The sequence below is a fragment of the Patella vulgata genome, chromosome 5 (assembly GCF_932274485.2).
Source record: "Patella vulgata chromosome 5, xgPatVulg1.2, whole genome shotgun sequence".
Lineage (NCBI taxonomy): Eukaryota > Metazoa > Mollusca > Gastropoda > Patellidae > Patella > Patella vulgata.
The window spans coordinates 22,305,556-22,331,331 of record NC_065883.2 but is presented as its reverse complement, the minus strand read 5'-3'; the positions used below and the strand labels follow the sequence as shown (position 1 = coordinate 22,331,331).

Genomic DNA, 25,776 nt, shown 5'->3' with positions numbered 1-25,776 from the left:
AACTAACATCATGGAAATATTAAAAATAAAAGTATTGAACTAAATCCACAGGTACATGAAGTTCTAATATAACATCAAAACGAATAAATATTGATTTCAATTTCAATTATCTCTGATGTCATATAAAAGCTTTTTTCATTGCAATACTTCCTGTAATATGTGTTATCAAAGTATCCACTATCTTTTGAAATAAAAAACACAGATGTTTTAGTATATGTAGATAAAATAAAAACCTGATCGCAAAATCCCTTTTGATGTTAATCTGTGCCACTCCAATTAACAACTTTTATTTAAGACTAAATTTAATCTGTACCACTCCAATTAACAACTTTTATGTAAGACTAAATTATTTTTGTAAGATGTTTTGTTTTGTTTTGTTACATATTATCAATTAGTTTAATTGTTTAAATTTTGGTCATAATATTGATGTACTTTTATATTTTATTCCTTTTGCATGGTTTTATAATTTAGATATTATTTATTTTGTATGTTTTATAATTTATATCTTATTTAGTTTGCATGTTTTATAATTTAGATATTATTTATTTTGTATGTTTTATAATTTATATCTTATTTAGTTTGCATGTTTTATAATTTATATTTTATTTATTTTGTATGTTTTATAATTTATATCTTATTTAGTTTGCATGTTTTATAATTTATATTTTATTTATTTTGCATGTTTTATAATTTAGATATTATTTATTTTGTATGCTTTATAATTTATATATTTTTTTATTTTGCATGTTTTATAATTTAGATATTATTTATTTTGTATGCTTTATAATTTATATTTTTTTATTTTGTATGTTTTATAATATATATTTATGTTTGGAAATGTGCCCTGACAAACTGGATTTTAGCAGTATATAAGTTTAATAATTTATTAATATATTCTATCTTTAATCTGCATAAAATATCTGTTATCTACAAGACCGCTCATGTATCACTTTTTACAAGAAGGACATTCCTGTTGTTGGGGATATGTCACAGGTAAAAAGCTCATAGATAGCCACAAGAATTTTCTAATTATGTTGTAGGAAAATAAACTGAACATTATTCCTCTCACTCTCAAAAAACAATTAATGACAAACGTTATAACCATATTTTAAAATAAAATAAATTTCTTTTTATATAAATTAATATATTTACAGGTATTTTCATCACTGATTGGAAATGGACTGGGCTAATGAAGGCAAAACCATGGATTGGTATTAACACAGTGATTAATTGTACCAAATAGAATTGGGCTTTTTTCTTTATAAGCAACTAATCGAGCATAGGAAATTTTAAACTTTAAAGGGCTGGCCCCAAGATCACAAAGCATTCTCAGACTTAAGTTAAGAATTTACTCAAAATTGTTCACCTTATTATAACTAAAATATTGCCCTTTATAAAACCTTTTTCATTTTAATGTATCAAATACATCAATAAGAAACTATGTGTAAAGTTTCATTATTCTGGATCAAAGATATTTCTCATAAATAGTGACTGAAAGTTAAGTAAATTCTTAGCTTAAGTCTGAGAATGTTTTGTGAATTCGGGGCCTGGCCTCAAACTTGATTTCAGACTGAGGGGCAGTAATTCTGTGAAACGATGTACATACCCCATGCAGTCTGCTATGAGAGTTATTTTGGCTCTGAGAGGAGTGCTACGACATACTCGTATTTCGATGCCTGTCAGGTGTTTAATGTGCTGCCAATGGTGTACTCAAGACTTTGAGTTTTTTTGTCTCATCCAAATGAATAGACAAATTATTGTGCTAGCTCCTCTGTCCTGCATCACTGATAAGGTGAAACCAGGCTGGAAACTCATGAGATTGCAGCGTCATACTCTTGGAACAACCTACTCGTATTTCGATGTCTAACTGTCTGGAGGTGTTTAACGTGCTGCCAATGGTGTACAAGACTTTGAGGGTTTTTTTTGTCTCATCCGAATGACTAAGACAAGTTTTTGTGCTAGATCCTCTGTCCTGCATCACTGATAAGGTGAAATTGGACTGGAATTCTAGCGCCATACTCGCCGAACAACGTGAAACTGTTGAACTGACATGTGTGACAACAACGCAACTTCAAATTTCTTTCAAAACTAAAATTCTTAACTGCGTAAAATTTGATGCATGTTACATAAAAACACTCCATTATCATAAATAGGGACTACTTCTCGTTCATTTAAAGAATGAAAAAACTCTTTCTTGAGTGTGTTTTTATCTCCATGTCATGTATTCGGAATTATGAAAAGAATTGTGGTAATCCCTTTAGATGGCTAAACTATAATTATTATCCGGATTAAAATGTCTTTAAGTTTGTCAGTTGTCAATGCTTTTAAAAAACTTAAAGAAGATCCTCTGCTAAGAGCCATTTACATACAAAGGGACTTTTCATTACTATAATTAAAACTCAAATGTAACGACTTCGCTTAAGTACCTGCGAAAATTCTAAAAGGTTAAAGTAAAATATCATAATTAATAACAACTCTTGCATTTAAATAGTAGGAGTGCTGACTCGCTAGCCTAGAGCTTTCCGGTTTCGTTCCCTTTTCTTAAGATTTTTCGGCATACTTTCCCTTTGTCAGTGGTGCAGGACAGAAGACATCCATCTACACATTGGCGTGCACGTAAAAGAATCCTTGACAGTTGGAATTCGATATAAGAGTAGACCATAGCACCGATGTCCAGGCAAAATTTCCCTCATTTCACATTACATGGCGTTTGCCCGTCTTCATTAGCCCAGTCGGTGCAGAATAGTAGGACGTTAATAAACTCCAATTAATTTCATTTGAATAGAGCATCATTTTGAACTAAAGTCCGCTTTTTTTGTGCAGACATACTGCAAGGAAGAAACTTGCAAAGCTACTAATCAGCATGTGTTAAAACGATGCATGGATTGAATAACACAATCAATAGGAAATAACTAAGAGTACGTGTAAGTGGGCAATATAATAGGCTTATATACAAAGAAGATATTGGCTTACGCATCATCATCTATGTTTATATCCATCAAATGAAAACAAAACTTGCACTAATTCACGTACGTAGCTGGGAATTGTTTATTAGGGTCATGGACCAGATATCGTACAAGATGACTAAAAAATAGTTCAGTCCTTAAAATCACATTTTTACAATGATTGGACATTAAAATGGCAAATCATCCAAACATCTTTACTTGTGCAATGGTAGTCTTGATAAACAATTCACTTTTAATATAGTTGTTGGGTAAAACTTGTGTAAGAGATAAATACATGGGGTTAAATGCAGTGTTGGGATTTCAAAATTTTTCTTGTCGAACATTTTTACCAAAAATAAAGGGGCATAACTCTAATGGTTATTAAAGCGGGCGAGTACAGACCACAATTATAAATCATGTGTCAACAAAATATTCAAATTTGTACGTAAAAAAAAAAATAGGTGCACCTCGTTATTTTTCATATTTAATTCCCGTATGATATTCAAATTTATGTCAGTAATATTTCTACAAAATTGCATGTTGTTGTAATACGACAGAATGACAGAGTGCCGCCAGTAATATTCTTCTAAAATTACCGATACTTTTTCCAGCAGAAGTCTGGCCATCGTGTTATTCACGGTTATGACTTATGTACGGATGAAGGTAAAAAAAAAGAAAAATGACTCTTGCATGCGCTATCGTCTCTAAAAATTAATTACTACTTACACTATTCCAATTGAAATATTTGTCTACATTTCTTAGCTTGTTTATTTCTTTAGTTAAAAACATGCCATCAAATTAGAATATTTTCTACGACATTACTATTGTCATGTTTCCAACTCATAATTTCACACGCCTCACAAAATTTCTACTTTAGTTTTTAGTTATTGTATTATAACCTTGTGTCTTTAGAAACATTGTTGAGTATTTATCAGATATATATGTGTGTGTGTATGCGCGTGAAATACCTTTATTTAAGCTTTGCTTCCACCGATGTGGTATTGCAGACAATTTATTAGAGGTAATAATGTAGATTAAGTTTATAATCACTCTTATTGGATTTATACATAGTCCAATAAAGGAGAAGCAATGACTTTTGTTCAGGATTGGATTGGTGAATTTTCCAACAAAGGATTAAGTCAGCCAATATCAAGGCAGATTATAAAGTAGTTAATCAAGATAGGTGTATAAACGGTATAACACGATAAATACGTTGACCACCTAATTACCTAATCAATCCATCCTATTATCAAGAATAATCGGGTTGAGTGGTAGTTATACACTCAGTACAATATATTATTCTGAAATTTTGAATATTATTCACCATATCTTGATGTCTGATTGAGCACATTCGCTTGCAAATAGGTGTCTCTTAGCAGTGGGAGGAAACCGGAGGACCAGGAGAAAACCAAAGAGATTGGACAGGCGATCCTACTCCTTGTCACGAACAAGCGGAAAATGGAAACCATGCCACTTGACTCAATGACAGACCTCATTTGACCACCCAACCCTCACTCTACCGCTAGACAACTTCTGCCTACGTGTTACATATGATAATCCTAATACTATTCGAATCCATTATAACCATCCATTTATACATACCAATATGTTTTTCTAGTTTTATTAATAGAGACAGCTGTGGCAACTTCTTTTAGAGCCTTTAACGCTTTCTTCTCAGCCGATTTAAATGCCTGAAATAGAAACCAAGAAAGAAATATTAATGTTGCAATACGCAAATAAATTTAACCAAATCTGAACATAATTTAAACAAATTTGAAAGTAATTTAAACAAATTTGAAAGTAATTTTAACAAATTTGAAAATAATTTAAACAATTCCAGACCACAAATAAATGGCTACCCTGGTATTTAAACCACCTCATTATGGCAAAACAAGAGACCTCAATCGTGACTGAGGTTAAAAGTAGCCAATATACAAAGGTATGCTTTGTAATTGATTAATCTTGACAAATATTCTAATTTTGACAAATATACTATTTAATTAAAGTCCTAGATTTCACAGGACACCATAAATAAAAGAGAGTTTAACTATTGAATTCAAATTCAAACATTTGACGAAATAGACTGTTAATCTTGTCAGAACGTTTCAAATCCATACATTGAGCCTTTTGGGAAATGATCAGTAGCTTTGCTCAACATTAATGCTATTTATGTAACTCATTTAAAGTGAGAATTTCATATTTTCTAAGAAAATCAAAACATAATTATTTCTATTTCTTTTGCTCAATAGGTTGCCAACTCACTATTATACGATCATAGGTATCATTCTCAACCTTAAAAAAGCCTTCACCCCGGAAATAATAACACAATTATCTCCCTTGTTTTCTATTCCCCACCATGGAATAGCTATCTTCAAACGTTTGAATTTGAAAATGATATTTTTGCCAATTTCTCACCTGGCAATAGTGAATTATAGGATTAATAGGATTTTCTTTAACAAGGTAGGACTGTTTATAGATACCATCTATTTTAAGGCTTTATTTTAATACATTTTAAAAATATAACTTAAAAATATGAAATTATCGCTTTAAGGAATTCCATAATTGTTCAATTGTATGAATGTGAGTTGATAATCCTTATGACTATGATTATATAGACATCCTTATTACCCAGGTACTTATAGAGACAGAGAGAGAAATGGGTTTAATGTCCACTCGACACAAACTAGGTCATTTCGGGACTAACATATGGTTTAATTTTATTTCAGTCATTCGCTTGCGCGTAGGGGTCTTTAGCAGTGGGAGGAAACCGGAGGACCCGGAGAAAACCCACGAGGTTGGACAACGTAAACAAAAGACTGTTCACTAGTTTAAGTATTTTGCTGTAGGAACATGTAGTAACTTTCTATCAGCAGAGTGCAGGTTCCAACATGGTTTATACGGCTTTAGAAGTTCTATATGATATTTAAAAAATTTAAGTAAAAAAAAACAAAACAACTTTAAACTGTGTTCTCAATCAAAGCATCCTTGGATTAAGAAGAAACATGCTGATGGATGTGACTTGTAGATTCTTGGAGGCTTAGAAACTTATTTGCCTTTTCTATTATAAAATCATATTGAACCAACCTTAGAAGAGGCATCCATTGTCTTCTGTTCCTTCTTCTTAGCTGTTTTTTTCTTCTCAAAATATCTTGTAATAAAATGGATAAGGATATAGAGACCATTTAAATCTTGTGTATCTAGCACTAATTTCTTTCACATTCTTTTAATATCCAATCTTTGTTTAAAAATTTGTAAAAATCATTTAAAATCACCCCTAATCAGCTAATTTGTACTCGAGTCCAGTATAAAACTGACTGAATAAGTTTGACCAATTTACAGGGTATTTAAATTCCTGACCACTGTCCAAAAAGTAATCATTATACATCAATACTCAATAGGGTTTTAACAGTGATCGAGAAATTAAACTCTTGTAAATTGGACACACATTATCAAAATTGAATATTCAGCTTTAAACTGGACACAGTACAAATAAGATGAATTTTGGTGATTTTAAATGATTTTTACGAATTTTTAAACAAAGATTTAATATTAATTGAATGTGAAAGAAATAAGTGCTAGATACACAAGATTAAATGATACCCGGGTTACAGTGTCAGGACTAATGTAAAGGAGGTTCAACATCTACTCAAACACAACTAGAATGTTTTTTTTTAAATAAATAATTGTGCCCAGAAAATTGAATACATCACTACATTCATATTATGTTATTTCAATGTAAAGTGCTTGGACATTCACAGTGCTATTTCAGTGTGTGTGCACTATTGATCTGATATTTGTTTTGTCGGGCAGCGCGACAGGGCTAATGGACACGGGCATACAGTGTGCTATGAGGGAAAGTTTGAATGGACAGTAGCTAGCACTACGGTCTACTCTTATACTGAATTCCAAATGCCAAGGGATTTTTATATGCATGCCAATGTGCAAATGGGACCTCGGTTTTTCGTTGATTAGAATACCTAGGGTTTTAAGAACCAGATATAAATCATTGTTTAATGTAGAAGTTGTGCACAGACTCACTGTGTTGACTAACAGAAGGCCTAGGGTTTGAGGACCAGATTTAAATCATTGTTTATTTTTCTAGTTTTACTTACTTTCTTGAATTAGCGTAAGCACTTAATGATAAATCAATATCAATTTTTAAAGGTTTTAATGGTTTATCAGATTCATCATCATCACCATCACTTACATAATACGGATCACTGAAAATAATACAACAATTAATACATATTTAAAATGTTACTGAAGACCAGTCAGAAATATCACTTTACCAAAGTAAATGTAGCAATGATCAATAAGCAGATAATTCTTACAACCGTTACTTCAGAAATACAAAATAAAATGAAATGAAATGGGGTTTAACGTCCTACTGTTCTGCACTGGCTGGGCCAATGAAGACGGGCATATGCCATGCAGTGTTCCATGAGGGAAATTTTGCCCGGACAGCAGTGTTACAGCCCACTCTTATATCAAATTTCAACTGTCAAGGGATCTTTTACGTGCACGCCAATGAGTACACAAAATCTCGTTTTCCATACCATCCGAATGACTAGACAGCTGTCTTTGTCAACAGGAAACCACGCCAGAAAATCCCCAAGAACTTTTTCGGTCAACAACGGGATCAAACCCGCAACCTGCAGTCTAACGAGCCAGCGTCTTACTGACTTAGCCACCGAGGCTCCTTCAGAAATACAAACATTATGAATCAATGAATGAAATGGGGTTTAAAATCCTATTTTAATGAACAAATCAGGCTAATGAAAAAGGGCATACAGTAATACACCATACAGTGTGCTATGAGGAAAATTTTGCCTGAAGAGCAAATGAATTCTGTTAAGGGGTCTATTACATGCATGCCAATGTGTACACAATACCTCGGGGGTTTTGTCCCATCTGAATGACTAACAAAGGTTATAAGGGCAATGTTGATGAGGACATCTTATATCAAGTTTTATTCTATTTCTCTTTAACTTAATCAAACTATCGAAAAATTACCTCAAAAGCATAGTCATATGATTTGTATCAAGTTTGATGCCTTTTATTGCCATAGCAACAGGATCATGTGACAACTGAGCTTCTTTAATTAAATTCCATATTTCACTCCAATCAATCTGATTGGCTATTGCATTTCTAACCACCATGATAGCTTGATCCACCTGCAAGATATCATTATATGTAACTACTGAATTTTTTTAAAGCAAAGTATTTCAGACTTTAAAAATTGCATTTTATAAAACAATCTTTTTCTTCTGATACATGTACTTGATTTATCGACACCCAAAACAAACTGTTAACATTATGTTTACTTAAAGGGACAATAACACTCTTGCTGGCTTGACAGCTCCAGAAAATAAAAAATAGCCTTATTCTAAGTACTAGATGTGTTAGTGTCCTACCTGTTGTGTAAATTATCCATTAAATCCTATTTTACTTGTCCAGGGCCCCGTTTCTCGAAATCTTAACTAAAGATAAAATCTAAATTTTAGTAGATACTTCAATTTTGATTGGCTAAGCACTAAAATCAATCTAATATTATTCAATCAAATTACTAAAATTTGGATTTTATCTTTGTTAAAATTTCGTGAAACAGGCCCCTGAGGGTTCAAAAATATTTTTAAATCTAAGTAACATTTACGTCAGGCTTTTCAAATCATTTAGTTGAATTTTTCCAATTTTTTAAATTAGGTGTGTTACTGTTAAGATGAAATTTGTAATTGTATCATCAATTAATTGGAATATTGTTAAATAGTACAATTTGTTGACCAGAATAAAGATTGGGACATATTATTCCGTTACAACAAGAGTGGTATTAAGCCTTTAATCAGACTAGGTTTTCTTCTTTTTTCAGCTAATCTTAAGCTACTTAGCTGAGGCCCACATTGGCATTTCTATTTGCAGCAACAGACACCAAAGATAACCTTTTTTTAAAAATTTTATTTCGTTCTGATCTGATCTGTTCTGATCTGATATGAATACTACTGTTTAGTGTAAATTTATGCTTATTTCATATAATGAAAAGTTTTATTGAATTTCTTGAGCATAGTGTTTTAAATACAAAATAAAAGTATTTACCAGTTGTAGATTTAACTCTATTAACTGTCCTTTCTTGGCATCAGTTTCCTGAAAATTAAACAAATTAAAAGGTATATAAGGTGTGAATTTAAAGGAGCTAAATTGCTAATATTTGGGACCTAGAAATTGACACAAATGGGTCGCAACGCATATAATGATGTAATGTGAATGTATATAAACTGATTTACTTTCAATCTTTCTGTTTTGACTGAAATTTCTAATCGGTTATGTTCGGCGAAATACGCCAGAAATCTGAATCGAATGGTTATTTTTAGTGTCTGGTTATACCAGTCTACACCGAAAGTATTTATTCTACATGCTCTCTAGATAAGAATATAGCGTCATTGTTTAACATGGCTTATGTAATATATCCTGCCTTGTTCTTCGAGTCCCATGTTACAAATGGCGCTGAAACGCATTATGGTACACGATTCGTGTACCAATGGTAAAGTGTTTATTTTCCCCGAAAGATCACAACATCAATGAAGATTGAAATTGACAAATAATTTGTGTTTTCAATGTCGAAGAATTTGGATGATATTGAGTTAGAGACTTAGCTACTTTAACAAATACCAATAATTTAGATTTCTCTGAATCAGTTTACACATATTTGCAAATACTGATCATCAGATACCTAAATATTAAGTATTCTGTTAATTGCAGATAATTCTGACATTATGGGGATTGTAAAAAAATAAATCCAGTGCAAAAGAGACATCAGAACCCCAAAAAGCACTAAAGTTGTCTACATGGGACTTTAGTAATTTTACATATTGCTCTGAAACCAACTAACAAATGAATGACCTATTTAGTGATTCAAATGATGATCTGAAAACTATTAAACATCCTATACCAGACAATGACTTTAGTAAAATAAATAAGTTTTCTTCCTCAGATGACATATTGTCTCAGAAGTTGGGGTGGGGGTTGGGTGGCTGTTACAACAAAACAATTAATGAAAATGAGGTCAGGGTTTCAAGGATTAAAGAGATAGAGAGAGCGATAAATCGGGACTACTATGGTTCAATTTTATTTCAATAATTTGCTTTCGTGTAGGGATCTTTACCTGTGGGAGGAAACCACAGGAACCGGAGAAAACCCACAAGATTATTCCTAGTCACATACAAGCAGGGAATCAAAACCACACTACTTGACTCAACGACAGACACATTTAACCATTTGGCCACCCAACTCCCCTGGTTAGGGAGGTAATTTAAAGATTTAGGAGAGAGAGAGAGAGAGAGAGAGGGAGAGAGAGAGAGAGAGATAATTTAAAGTATAATGTTATATAATGTAATGTGATAAACTTGTACCTGTTCTTTTTGTAAACCCTGTATTCTCTTCTCATTATCTTTCTTAACATGATCCAATTTCTTTAAAGCTGTTCGTTCCTGTTGTAGGGCTTTCATATCTAATCTCTGACTTTCTACTTTAGAGAAAAACTCATCACATGCCTAAAATACATTGGACAAAATATTATACAACAACAAAAACATACAATAAGCAATTGACATATGATTTTAATCAGATTAGGATAATGAATGCTTCCCACTGGTTATTTTATTATTCTGAAAGGATGTTATGTTCGACAATGTCGTAGATATTAGTGTATTATAGTTTGATTACCTACAACAACATGTAATAAAATTGATGTCACTGTTGCGGGGGATGAAATTAAATCTCATTAGTCTATCTATTATAGTTTGATTACCTACAACAACATGCAATAAAATTGATGTCACTGTTGCGGGGGATGAAATTAAATGTCGTTGATATTAGCCTATTATGGTTTCATTACCTACAAAAACATGATTGATGTCACTGTTGCGGGGGATGAAATTAAATGTCATTGATATTAGTCTATTATAGTTTGATTACCTACAAGAAAACAACCACAATGATCTGCAGTGAATATTCGCTAAGCTGCGACAATCACTGATAAGGATGACATCGATGCAAGTTAATGTGTCACAAATATTAACTTTTTTCCTCTGACAAATTAAATTCTAAAACATTTTTTTTATGTATTAGAAAAATAAATAAAGACGTTTGAAATATTTTTAGGTAAAAATTCAAGTGTAAATAGGTATTAAAATGAGTAAAAGGTGCCATTCTGCTCGAATCTGCAACGTCTTATATAAACAATGCACGCGCCATTGAGCCAATGATTGACGCCGTGTGATATGACATCATTTGTTGAAGGCAGTCATCTTTTACAGAGATATTAGAAGATTCTCGTAATACTCTGTGAAACAGATTGGAAAACAACGTGTAATGAAAATGATGTCACTGTTGCGGGGGATGAAATTTAAAAAGCTTGGTGTTTTGGAGGTCTTTACTGGTTGGTAAATAATTATTTGTTGATTTGAAGTGATTCGATTATACAGTTACATCCAGCAAATTTCAAATTTGATAAACTGATTTTAACTTGGAAAGAAGGCTTTTGAAATATATCTTATTAAGCCAGGTCAGTATTTGGATTTGCATCAAGTAAGAGATGGTTATATTTAGCTTGAATTAATTTCTTGTTTTTTTATCATATCTTAATCTTAAAAATAATTTTTCATTAAGGATAGAATTTGTTGCAGAGGAAACAGCAGGTCATTTACTAAACTAAGCTATATTATAGGTTCTCACTTTATCAAAAGATGGCAATTCAACCACTTGTTTTTTCTCATGTTGACGGAATAAGGCAGGATGAAATTCTTCATATCTATAAAATATTTACAAATCAAATAAACTTCTAAGAAATAATATATACTTATACCTGTATTTATTAGAGTACGGTAATTACTGAATAAATATACAACATGATTTGATCTAACCCTTTAACAGGTGGCTGAGTGTCTTGTTCAGGATGGGGGGTCTGGCAAGGAAAAAGAGAGAGAGAAAAATGGGGTTTAAAGTCCACTCGACACAAACTAGGTCATTTCGGGACTAACATATAGTTTTTAATTTTATTTCAATAATTCGCTTGCGCGTAGGGGCGTTTAGCAGTGGGAGGAAACCAGAGGACCTGGAGAAAACCCACGAGGCTGGACAGGCGACCCTCCTCCTTTTCACATACAAGCGGGGCAAGGAAAAGGATCTATACATTAAGATGTGATGTAAAACTGAGGTCCTGTGTATAACACCTTGGTAAAAAGGTTAAGGGTCCTGTGACAGCGTTAGTTAGATCAAAATAAGATCAAGTCATAGCATTGCTGTTAGCAAAATTTCCCCCACATGTCGGTCTTCATTATCCTGGTACAGAAAGTCAGACATTAAACCTCATTACATTTAATTTAAACACTTTGAGGCCTGTTTTCCATGTACGTGTTTAAGCCTTTTGCACGGAAAACAGTCCCATTACATTTCGCCAAAGAAAAGCTGCAAAAACGCATACATGGAAACAGGCTTAAAAGGGAAAGTAATACACAGTGTCACTTTAAGCATGTAACCAAACAATTAAAATATCATATCTTACACATATATTTTTGTAAAGAAATTTTAGTTATGTGTAAAGAAAAAGAAATAATTGTGGCATAAATATTCTTAATTCCACAGAAATCTTAATCTAAACCACCCACACTGATTAGCAGTAAATATTCAATAGGCTGTTACAGTCACTGAGAAGGATAATATTAGTGTGGCTTAATGAGCTCCGAATATTAACTTTTTAATTAAATTCTAAACAATTCTGCCCAGACCAGTCAACGCAACAACGTCTTATGTAAACAATGCATGCACCATAGAGCCAATGACAATCTGATTAAATCATAGATCCTATTTCATTTGGTTTTTTATAGTTCAAAATTTTGTTTTACTTAGGGGGGGGCGGGGATGGCCGAATGGTTAGCACGTGCGCGCTGTATCATAAAGCCTGTCATTGAGTCAACTGGCGTGATTTCGAATCCCCTGCTGAACGTGACAAGGACTAGGGTCGCCTGTCCAACCTCGTGGGCTTTCTCCAGGTCTTCCGGTTTCCTCCCACAGCTAAAGACCCCTACGCGCAAGCGAATTATTGAAATAAAATTAAACCATATGTTAGTCCCAAAATGACCTAGTTTGTGTCGAGTGGACGTTAAACCCCATTTCTCTCTCACTCTCTTGTTTTTCTTGTCATTACTACATTAGGATCTGGAAAAGTTGTTATCATTGACGTGTTCTGGATGATGTGAGGGATTAGCCAAGGAAACAATCTGTTACGGCGAGCTTTTGGAGTGAGGTGCACCGAACTGTGGTAATCCACTAGACGCATCAATGCTGATTGGTTAATCAAATGTCTGACATCACAGTGTCCAAAGCTGCACATATGACCTCTGACGTGACCTCCCAGTACAACTGGTCAGATCTTTATGTAGTGTAGGCCATCGAAAGTATAAAAAAAAAAAAACGAAAAGTACATCTGTATTTTAATCAGATTGAGCCAATGATGGACGCCCTGTGATATGACGTCATACTTGAACTTATAAAGGTCAGTCATCTAATACAGAAGCCTTTCACAATACCTCTGTGAAATCGACTGTAAACCACTATCAAATAAAGGGGAGCGAAGGAAAAGGAGTAAAGTTAACACAATTTTTGATTTTTTTAGTCTAACATACAGTTGATTTATTTTATGATGATCACATGGGGCAATGCTAAGAGAGTAATTTTGGTTAAACAGCAGTTTGGGTCTAATGTTTGTTTGAATTCCTATAGTGGATATCGGGTTTTTGTTACATTCAAACAAACAGGATAATATATTGTTTTGTGTTATCAGGAATAAAAAGAGAAGAAATGTATTATTACGTTAAAAGGTCCTCTGATTCACCGTCTTTAGGATTTGGTCGTTTGTCTTTTCTCTGGGTAATATACCCCTGTAATACAATCAAAATAAAACAGTATAAAAAAATTAAACAAACACATCAAAATATTTAAATAACCCGCTTCCATGATGATATTTTACACGTAAACCTTGATATATTATTTTGTTCATACAAGGACAAGATGCCTTATTCACAAAAATGAAAACTGAAAGATTTTTAGAATGCAGTCTTTCCATTAGATGAGAGCCCAATTTTGTAACAAGATGTGAGAGAGAGAGAGAGAGACAGAGAGAGTGAGAGAGAGAAATGGGTTTTAAGTCCACTCGACCCAAACTAGGTAATTTCGAGACTAACACATGGTTTTAATTTTATTTCAATAATTTGCTTGCGCGTAGGGGTCTTTAGGGATTTGAAACCACGCCAGTTGACTCAATGACAGACTTTATGGTACAGCGCGCACGTGCTAACCATTCAGCCACCCAACCCCCCGTAACAAGATGTGAACTTTCATAAAACCAAAAAGGTAAATCCTTAAAATATTTGAGCTTATGTTATTGTGAATAAGTTCTATGAAGGTTTTATTCGAATTGGGTATTATAGTAAATACGCAGATGTTCTATGTAGATTAAAAGAGTCATCCCAGAGATATATTAGTGAAATGAAATGGAATTTAATTCACGTACGGTATTAAAATGTATGTCAGTAATATTCCCATCCCAAACTTAGGCTGCCTGTCTACAGCTAGCTCAGCCTGAGAACAGGCCCTAAGCTAATTACTCGACATTTTAATTCCTACATCGACGATTTTAGTCGAAAACACTGAGTATACTTTTAGTAATTTTTAGAAGTATTTATTTCTCTTCTATTGTCATATTGAATGAAATTAAATATGTTTATTTAGCCGCTGTGTGTATGAAAGATGTCAAACTAATCAAAGCTGAATCACAAAATAGTCCTCTATTTATTCAATATGGCGGCGCCCATGAAACATAATTTCACAGAGGCGGTTTTGTTTGCGAAGACAAATTTAGGAGTATCTAACCTTGTTTTGAAAGATACAGATTGAAACACTAAATACAGTTTACAATGGCAAAGAATGTATTGCAATATTACCCACTACTAGCACATATTATATACTGCTTTTAACGTAGTGGCTGAAGTTGACATTTTGCCAATGACACGTGTTTACATAATACATGTGCTTGATCGGGTTATTTTTACTCTGTTGTGTACACAAAGCAGTCGTCCAGTCCCGCCCCAAAATGATCACGTGAGCATTTTAAATGGAGACTAGCCAGGGTAGTGATCATAATCTCGAAGTATGGCGTAGATGGATCGCTGCGTGAAGTTTGTAATATTCCTATCATTTAAAACAATTAACTACTTACACTATTCCAATCGAAATATTCGTCAACATTTCTTAGCATGTTTATTTATTTATTTATTTAAAACCATAAATTTTAAATATGATCATAAATCCGAGAATATGCAATCAAAAAAGAATCTTTTCTCCAACATCAGATGTGTGGAATTTGTCACGTTTCCATTTCATAATTTCACGCGTCTCAGGAGATTTCTACTTCCATTTCAGTTATTGTACTAGTAATTTTTGGATATTGATTTGGGGTGTTATATACTGTTAGAGTATGTGACATATATGACTAATTTCTATCAAGGAGAATAAAACGTCCGACAATGAAGAAATCAAAGGTTAATCACATAGATTAAGTTTATAATCACTCTTATTGGATTGATACTTAGTCCGACAAAGGAGAAGCAATGACTTCTGTTCAGGATTGGATTGATGAATTGTCCAACAAAGGATTAAGTCAGCCAATCAAAGCAGATTAAGCAGTTAATCATGGTAGGTGTATAGACAGTATAACACAATAAGTAAGTTGATCACTTAATTACCTAATCAATCCAGCCTATTATCAACGATAATCGGGTGTTGAGTGGTAGTTATACACTCTGTCTGTACGTCCTGGTCGGACGTTTTCGGAAAATAGGTAGGACATGTCTGTAATATACAGGCAAAATCCCAACACCGGTTTAATGCCCGATTCTTCTATGCCAACTGGGCTAAAAAAGACATGCATACACGATGCAGAGTGCTATGAGGGAAATTGCCAGGAAATCTAATTGTCAAGGGTTTGAATATACCAATACCGTGATTACGATAATTAACAATCAATGCACACATCTTATCCAAATTACCAAGTAATGTGAATGAAATGTTCAATATATTTATTTTGCATATCTATTTTTGAACTATTAAAGCAAGAATGACCAGCTCTTTATCTAAATCTTACATAATACACTCTTAATATGAATATAACAGACACGAAATAGCATAAAAATATATTTTAATTATCTAGTGAATAAGCAACTTCCTCTTTCAATTTAAAACTAAATATACAAAATAGCAGCTTCAGTTAGCTTTTAAATAAAAATCTTTTTGAAACTGTTTAATGATGTGTAACCTCAATTCATATAATTAACTAAAAAGTTCTCCGAAGATAACTATATTGTCTATTTTGGACATAATAGCTTCAATATTTGTAATTAACTTTAAACTAAAAAACTTTTGAAGTTGTTTTGTGATGTGTAACCTAACATATAATTAATTGAAAATAGACTCACTTTGGTGGGTTGCGTGAAAATCTGTTTCAATAATAGCTCAGCTTCTTCAATTCCATTCATTAATTTACCAATATCTATTAAAAATAAACCACAATATATTTACTGAGTTTTAAAGCCATCAGGATTTAAAAGATATGATCCAAAAACTGACAATACAGATTAAAAATAAAATATTTAATAACATTATGAAAATAGTCCTGGGGGAAAGTTATACACAAAAGAATTTTTATTTATAAGAAATGTTGTAATTAATTACCTTGTGCTATGTCAAAACCTTTACCAAGTTTAACATTTTCATTAAAACCCGCTCCAAGTATACAATGTTCTAATAAAGCTGGACCATAATCTGTTTCACAATAAAATATTTAACATATACAATAAGATTCTTAAAGCAAAATATAATAAGACGAAATGGGATTTAACCTCCTACTTTTGGGCACCAAATGGGCTGATGCAATAAAGTTTAAATAACAGGTGTGTGCTGTGTGGCCATTGTCGAGTCATTCAGTTTTATTCTGTATGTGAAATTTTGCAATACCAATTTTAATGTTACTTGAAAAGGAACAGAGTTTATGGTATAGTTAACACATTACTTTGACTATTTTCCGATTAAAGATATATTATGGGAGATTAGATAAAGAGCAAGCAGTTCTCACTATAATAGTTAAAAACTAGATAATGTAAAGGGAATTTGCTGAAAATTTTGGCCAAATTGATCCACTCTGAACCGAGAATTTAGCTATGTCACTGGTTCACTTCCATGATTGGCCGAAAAATTCCATAGGATTTCACTGTAGTTAGCCCTTGTCAGTGGTGCAGGAATGAGGGTAAGAAACTGAGGTCGTGCATGTAAAAGAACCCTTGACAGTTGGATTTCGAAATAAAAGTAGGCCGTAGTGCCGCTGTCCTGGCAAAATTTCTCTAATAGCACACTGCATGGCGTGTGCCTGTCTTCATTAGCCCAGTTGAAACAGAAAAGTAGGATGCTAAATATAATTAAGCTCCATTTTATTTGATCCCACCTGAAATACTAGACCCTAACCTGTAGAGTATTAAACAAGCGGATGTCATGCAAGATATGGCCACATTTTGCAAGAGATGGACAAAGAACAAGCTAAAAAAGCGATTTTTTGTACAATTAGGTGTCATAATCCATGACGTTACAGTCTGACGTGTCAATATCTTTAGTATATATACATAAATTTTAAGTTTCAACAAAATTAGATAAAAATTGCGACCCCTATAGGGTCCACACCCTTGATATTACATATTTTCACAATATTTGCGTAAAGGAGTGGCCATTTTGATGGGAAATTTGGTCCAATTTTCATGAAATTCAAACTCAACCATCATTATTGTGACCTCTAGAGCTAAAAACCATTATTTTTTTTACAGTCAGGGGCCATAATCCAGGAAGTTATGGTACCAAGATCTTTGGGCTATAAACATACATTGTAAGTTTCATCAAAGTCTGAGAAAAATTGTGACCTCTAGAGTGCCCACAAGCTAAAGACCCGATTTTACATACAATCAGGATCCATAATCAATGAAGTTAGGGTCCGATACATGCTCATATCGAAAGGAACCAAGATTTTTGGAATATAAACCTGTATTTCAATTTTCGTCAAAATCGGATAAAAAATGTCACCTGTAGAGTGTCCAAAAACAAAATGTGAATGGACAGACATATATGCATGGACATGAGTGACAGCATAATACTTCGACATGGAAATATGGGCGTATACTAAAACACAATGTACATATAGCATATTTACCTAAGTGAGGAAGAAGTAATTTTTTTATTGGATCCATGTCTTTTCCTGAACTTAAAATTTCCCGGATTCTGGAAATGAACAATATTATTTCTATTTTTGTTGTTGAAAAACATTATATAAAAGAAAATACAATAGTATTGATCAATTAAAGCAGTAGCATGCCAGAATTAACATTAAAAATATAGTTTATGACCTAATGCATGTGCTTTAGATCATAAGGTCTATTATTGAGTCAAGTGGCATGGTTTCGAGCCCAAGCTTGTATGAGACAAGGAGTAGGGTCGTCTATCCAACTGTCTGGGTTTTCTCCAGTTTCCTCCCGCTGCTAAAGACTCGTGTGCGCAAGCGAATTATTGAAATAAAATTGAACCATGTTAGTTCCAAAATGACCTAATCTGTGTTGGGTGGATGTTGAATCTAATTTCTCTCTCTCTCTCTCTCTATTAATATTCAAATATGCTTATCATGTAATAACAAGTTTTTATTATAATACACCGGAACTACATATTTTTGACTTTTGAAATATATGTAATTAAAATACAGATGTGACGTCATCCTTTGATGTTGGTGTACCATTATTTCATATAATGGTACGGGCAATGTGCCAAGCGTAGGCCTACATTATTTAAACTAGTTAAAATTTTGGATCCGTGGACATATTTCATTGCAAAACATGAGCGAGTGTCTGTATTTTAAGTTGTTTAATGGTCTCGAGCTTAAGACATTGCGTAATATATTGAAAAAACAACTTGTGATTATGTCACTCATGTTGTTTCAATATATTACTTAATGTCTCGTTCTCAAACATTAAACCACACATAATCTGGTTTCCTGTGTATGTGTATAAATCAATCAATGCCATATGACCGGATTCATATCCTCGAAAGACATTACAATGCTTTTGATGGGCTGCTTTTAATAGTAACACCAATCATCATCCCTTTTGCTGAAAACTCTATGAAAACAGATGGTATGCTTACACTTTCTGATACTATTTCTACTTCAATCTACAGGATTAAATACAATATATAGTAATCATAAGTTCTATATATAGAATATTTACTGAATATAGAGACTGGAAGATCTTACCTATCTTCTGTAGGTTTAACATGTTGTTTTATATTAAGAATCAGAGGATACTTTTCATGAACGACCAGTTTCACATCTTGACTTTCATCAGTACGAGGTCTCAAGATATTTAAAATTGTAAACTCGAAATCTGTCAAAACTATATTACCCTGAAAAGAATAAATAATACAAACTTTTAGAAAGACATGATGGCTGTCAGCAAGCTAAGTGTGTAGCTGACAGCAAACATGATGATAATAAATATGTCCATCTTCATTAGGCCAGTTAGAGTAGAACAGTACAAATATCTGTTTTTTCTATTAAAGATACATTCTGTACGATTTAGACAAAGATAGATAGTAGAGAAAAATGGGGTTTAACGTCCACTCGAAACAAACTAGGTCATTTCGGGAATAACATATGGTTCAATTTTATTTCAATAATTCACTTGCGCGTAGGGGTCTTTAGCAGTAGGAGGAAACAGGAGGACCCGGAGAAAACCCACGAGGTTGGACAGGCGACCCTCTCCTTGTCGCGTACAACCGGGGAATCGAAACCATGTCAGTTGACTCAAGGACAGTCCTTATGATACAGCGCGCATGTGCTAACCTTTCGGCCATCCAACCCCCCTCGAGGTAAGAAAGATTAGGAATTAATGTCAACTACTCATAATAACAAACCTTAACTCACAAAGGGGAAAATTTGGTCATATTAGGTTATTTCGGGATTAACACATGGTAATCTTAACTTTAACAATAAACCGGCATGTATGAGTCTTTAGTAAAACTACCAGGTGAGATAGGTAACCCTGCATGCCATGATCATTCCTGATTTAAGTAAACGAATTCTAGGACATGCTCTGTACTCCTATAGTCTGATGAAAGGAGCTTATTGTTAAATTTTAAAGATTGCTGCTTTTCTGGATGCAAAATCAAAGTTAAATTGTGTTATAAGTGTAATCCAGTATTTCAAGATACAAAATTACTAACATTTCACCAATAGATAATAATGAAAATAGAATGTTATAATTTTAACATGTAACTAACAATAGATAATTATGAAAATAGAATGTTATAATTTTAGCATGTACATGTAACTACACAATACATAATTATGAATATATTATTATTTTAGCTTGTAACTAACAATAGATAATTATGAAAATAAAATGTTATAATTTTAGTAATTCTAGTGTGTAACAAACAAGTCATAAATACAAAAATCGAATATTATTACCCTATCATAAAGTTCAAGAATAACATGATAAGCAGCTTCATCTGAACCAAACTGGAAGTCAACAATTCTGTCCATTCCAAGCTGTGTGACACTTTCTAATCTTCGATTCTTCAAATGTTTTCGCAGCTGTAACAAAGAAAATATAACTTTGAAAGTTTAAAAAAATCCTAAACTTCCCTTCTGGTTATCCACACACCCGCTGCTAAAACACAGGAATTCGGATCTTCGTCTCATTGAAATGACTTGTAGCTTTTCCTTATTAGGCCTTGAGATCTACATCAGTGACAAGTGGAACGGAAGTGGAACGGGAGTGGGGGGCGGGGGGAAATGGCATAGTGCTCTATCTACCTGGTCACCTCTGGCTTATTGTTGTGGTTACGATCAATAGTGTGAGCGTATGTGGTTTGGAGAAAGGGATGCCTTTTCAATGGTTACTTCAGTTTGCTCCACTGGAACGACCGCTTTGGGTGCGCTAAAATAAGACAATTTGTCATGCGATATCATCCACGGTGGAAGCAGATGTTAAACACTAGTAGAAAAAGACTAGTCTAATCGATTTTTGTCTTTTTTCCAAGGAATAGACGTTACAGGAGAAATCAGACTGACATTATATCAGGACTACCATAAGCTAGTGAAAAGAGACATTATTTCTTTATTAATAGCTTGGAATTAGGACTGTATTAGGCCTTCTGTCAGTCATACAAAATCAACCAACTGGATACTTTTGACTAAATTTGGACAGAAAATCCCACCTGTGCACAGATCCTTGCAATAAAACAGTTAAGTGAGAAATAATAATAAAAAGAAGTAAAAAGATATTTATTTGTATAGAGTCTATTTAAAAGGTAGATTTAAAAAATCACCAAACCTTCATTGAGAATCCTGAAGGAGCCGGATTTTTTGGCCAATCATAATCTGAGCTGTGAAGGCGTATACCAGATTCGAGCAGTAGGATAACTTTTTCATCTGGTCTGAAGTATAACATTACACTTACAGAATACAGATAATGATTTTATTTTAATCAGAGCTATTCTAATATTTATCACCAAAGATATTATTATGTCCAATAAAAAACATATAAACTTAATAATATAATAATGATAACACAGGATAAAGGGGTCATTCCTTGTCCAATCAACAAACCTTTGTGAGAATGGATTTTAAGAGGGGTTGGGTGGTCGATTGGTCTAATGTGTGCACTTTAGATCATTAGGTCTGTCATTGATGTTTCGATCCCACGTACATGACAAGGAGTAGGGTCAGCTCTTCAACCCCATGGGTTTTTCTCCAGGTTTTCCGATTAAGCAAGTGAAGAGAGAGAGAGATGTGGTTTAACGTCCATGTCCCCATACTAGGTCATTGCGGCTGCGGGACTAACTTATGGTTTAATTTTACATCCATAATTCACTTGCTTGAAGGGGTCTTTAGCAGCAGGGGGGGTTGGATGGCTGAATGGTTAGCGTGCGCGCGCTGTATCATAAAGTCTGTCATTGAGTCGACTGGCGTGGTTTCGAATCCCCAGTTGTACGTGGCAAGGAGTAGGGTCGCCTGTCCAACCTCGTGGGTTTTCTCCGGGTCCTCCGGTTTCCTCCCACTGCTAAAGACCCCTACGCGCAAGCGAATTATGTAAATAAAATTAAACCATATGTTAGTCCCGAAATGACCTAGTTTGTGTCGAGTGGACGTTAAACCCCATTTCTCTCTCTCTCTCTCTCTTTAGCAGCAGGAGGAAACTGGAGAAAACCCAGACAGTTGGATAGATGACCCTACTCCTTGTCTCATACAAGCTTGGGCTCAATTAACCATGCCACTTGACTCAATAATAGACCTTATGATCTAAAGTGCATGCATTAGATAGACTCGCCCCTCACTCTCTCCTGTTGTTTAACAATAAACCTACCTGTTTAATCTGATAAGGTATGTTTTATTATCTATATCATATACATTTACAACTCTCATACCAATAAACCTGAAATACAACAAAAGGCATCACTATATATATTGTCAACTGTCTGCACTCCCACCCATCCTAAATACAAACCAAGTCTCAAGATTTGGTAGGGTGATACATGTATATATTTCTATCTGGCATACATGTAAGTTTTGTGCATACATGTAATTACAGCATTATAAAGTTGTGTTATGTAAAAGCTAAATCTGCATATTTCAGGTCTTTATTTTGGCTTCAAATTTATATTATATAAACTATTATTTAGAAATTTATTTACATGTCAAACCTATAATCAACTCTCTAGATAAATTCACTTGGATTAGAGCACCTGCGTGATTTTAAAATTTAACGATAAAAGTGATAATCAAGACTAAGTCTTGAATGTCAAGTACCATTGCTATGATAGTGAACAATCTACGCTAGATCTTGTCAAACTTGAAAACGCTCATACTTTTGCTCAGAATAAAGTAATTTGAATTAAATTTTGAAAATATTCATTTTTTTATTATCTTTTTTTTGACAGCTCTTTATATGCATCTTTATCTGAGGAAAAACTACATTGTTCTTCACAACAACGACTGGTTATTCTTACATTGAAGATTACATAATTTCTGGTCAACAATTGCCATTTACTCATGACTGTGTAAACAGTGTGTTGACATCAAGATCTACGAACACGTTTCGATATTTTCGTTGAAGAATGTAGCAAATAATAAAGGTTACCTTTTCCATTCTTTCACAATAGCAGCTATATCAACTGTACTAAACCTGCCCTTCATTTTAGTTAACTTTTAAACCATCAAACTATAAAATACTATAGAATATTATTAAATTATTTCCGCGAAATTGTTTTGATCGTCATTTATCGGCCATGTTAATTCTATTTATAACCCAACGTTGATACTCTACATTGATTGGATAGAATCTTGCCTTCTAACTAATCAAAATGCGTCATAAATGGTTTTTATCAAGTAAAAGTAGAGCTTCCTTTATCTGTTAGTCTAGAACAATACGACGCTAACTTCGAACAATACGACGCGTAGTTCCAGCATTATTTTGTTCAGTTTTTCGGTTTCTTATTATAGGCCTACGATTAAAATTTAAATAAAGATAATTTTGGCTAGGATTTTCGAAGCATATTGTTTCATAACCAACTTTCACCTAATAATCGAAACATATCAACGTAGGCTTACAGATGTAAATGATAGCGCAGATTATTTACAACAACAAAATCAAATTAAATGAAAGAAAAAAATCCACTGACCACCCCCTCCCCTCCGACACCCACGAAGTGCAATACCTACAAGATGCACAAACAATCATCCTTGAAAAGAACATTTATTAATAACGCAGTATCCCACTCTTCTCATAAAAAAAACAAAAAGAAAAACCCAACAAAAAAACACCCATCCCGCCCCCAATCCCCCAAAATAACACCCAACAAAAAAACCTAAAAGAAGCACATAACAATAGCAAGACCGCAAACAAACGAAAACCGTCTCACAGCCGGTAAGTAATTATTTACTATCAAATTTGGATTTAAAAAATAATTGACTGCCCTCGCATACCCTGCTTAATGATTTTTGTTTGCTAAATCATTATTTTAACAAATAGATGCATTAAATTCCAAGATGGTTGTAAAAGAGCTCCTTGGCATTTCATCTCAATACTACTGTAAGGTTTAATTATCATTAAAAGGCTTTTAGCTTAAGAATTTCACATTAACTTTTAAATAACTTAAGCAGCTAAATTTCAGTCTTTCGTAAAAAAAAGAACAGAAGAACCAACTATGTGTAATTCACTTATTTTACCAGATGAGACCACTTTGTTCTGGTTAGAAAGCAAGAATCGTCAGTCTGTAATTCTGTTTTACCAGATGATGCCACTCTGTTCCGGAGAATATCATTATAATATCAGTTGGAAATCTCCCTTTTGACTGACAGCACAAACAATACCCCTAACACATCTTACTTAAACAAGTATTTAAATATCATAGCAGGTGCCCTTCTTATGTTGATAAGCTTAGACAAATCAGCGAGTCACGATACGACAACCCCTTCCTCCTTGTATTACCATCATATTACCTCAAAACAATAATAGAAATAACTAATCCTCTATAACTTAAAGTGTTTTCATATTTTCATTACATTAATAGCCGTTAATGGTTATTATGGGAATGAAGAGAGAGAAGAAACATATTAAGACTTTATAACTGTAATTAAATAAAATCCAAAGCTTCAACAGGGACGTTGGTAGTAAGCTTCGCGGGAAAAATTACTAAAGTATTTTTTTAAAAATAATTTGATGAGAGGGGAAAAATCAAACGAAAATTAATCCCATTGACAATCTTAAAAAAAAAATCCAATACTATAATGCTTTTCTAGACTATATTACTGGCATATGCCAGACAAAATAACAACATTTCCTTAGGTAGAATACGTAAGGCCTCTAAGTCAAAGATTTTGAAAGTTGCCTTTTGACAACTTCTTTTCGGGCTATGCGGGCTACACACTAATCAAACCCTTAAATTAAGCCGATTCTTATGGCGAATGAATTTTCGAGATATTGTCAGTGATGCAGGACGGAAGGCCTGACAAGGACAGCTGTCTAGTCGTTCGAATGAGACGAAAAACCGAGGTCCCATGTACACATTGGTGTGCACGTAAAAGATCCCTTGACAGTTGGAATTCGATATAAGGGTAGGCCGTAGTGCCGCTGTCCGGGCAAAATGTATGAGCGGAGCGCGGTAACGAGGTTTGGCGTCCTTTATCCTTTACATCAGTTTTAAATCTTTTAAATGCAGTAAAGTAAATGCTGTTCCGTGCGAGGAGATTTCTTTCAAATATCAAACGCTTAATGTTTTTATTCTTTTAAGGTGTTGCAATTTGACTTGACTATTATGCACAGCATAATATGGGATTACATTCAAACCGTATCGGTTGCACATTCATTTAATCATCCAGTTACGTATTGTATCTATTTTTGGTATTTCTATTAAGAATGTGACTATTACCTCGAGATAAACCCTGGATGAATAATGAAATTAGAAAATTGAGTAAATTGAAGAACAAAGTTAATAGAAAAGCAAAAAAGTCCGATTCATCAGAACATTTGAATGTATTTCGGAAAATAAGAAATGATTATACTTGTTTAATAAGAAATTGTAAACGTAACTTTTACGAAAATAAAAATGGATCAAAACGTAAACGTCGATTTAAATTTCGACTCTAAATCCTGATGGAAACTGGTCAATTTGTTTGTAAAATAAAATGGGGCAT

At 33.5% G+C, this 25,776-nt stretch overlaps 1 protein-coding gene across 1 annotated transcript in view; it reads right to left on the bottom strand.

Annotated features, from left to right (window-relative positions):
* LOC126821548 (ribosome quality control complex subunit NEMF) overlaps positions 1 to 23,368 on the bottom strand; it is a 35,720-nt gene extending 12,352 nt beyond the window's left edge. The window contains exons 1-16 of the mRNA XM_050549996.1: positions 23,222 to 23,368; positions 22,448 to 22,516; positions 21,416 to 21,518; positions 20,548 to 20,673; positions 19,333 to 19,481; positions 18,244 to 18,311; positions 16,725 to 16,814; positions 16,469 to 16,542; positions 13,809 to 13,876; positions 11,673 to 11,748; positions 10,349 to 10,489; positions 9,036 to 9,083; positions 7,959 to 8,119; positions 7,058 to 7,165; positions 6,030 to 6,093; positions 4,548 to 4,636 (exon numbers count right to left, since the gene is read on the bottom strand). Coding sequence (XP_050405953.1) covers positions 4,548 to 4,636; positions 6,030 to 6,093; positions 7,058 to 7,165; positions 7,959 to 8,119; positions 9,036 to 9,083; positions 10,349 to 10,489; positions 11,673 to 11,748; positions 13,809 to 13,876; positions 16,469 to 16,542; positions 16,725 to 16,814; positions 18,244 to 18,311; positions 19,333 to 19,481; positions 20,548 to 20,673; positions 21,416 to 21,518; positions 22,448 to 22,516; positions 23,222 to 23,277 — 1,490 coding nt within the window. The 5' untranslated portion in view covers positions 23,278 to 23,368. The remainder of the gene's footprint in view (positions 1 to 4,547; positions 4,637 to 6,029; positions 6,094 to 7,057; positions 7,166 to 7,958; positions 8,120 to 9,035; positions 9,084 to 10,348; positions 10,490 to 11,672; positions 11,749 to 13,808; positions 13,877 to 16,468; positions 16,543 to 16,724; positions 16,815 to 18,243; positions 18,312 to 19,332; positions 19,482 to 20,547; positions 20,674 to 21,415; positions 21,519 to 22,447; positions 22,517 to 23,221) is intronic.
* Positions 23,369 to 25,776: the final 2,408 nt, after the last annotated feature.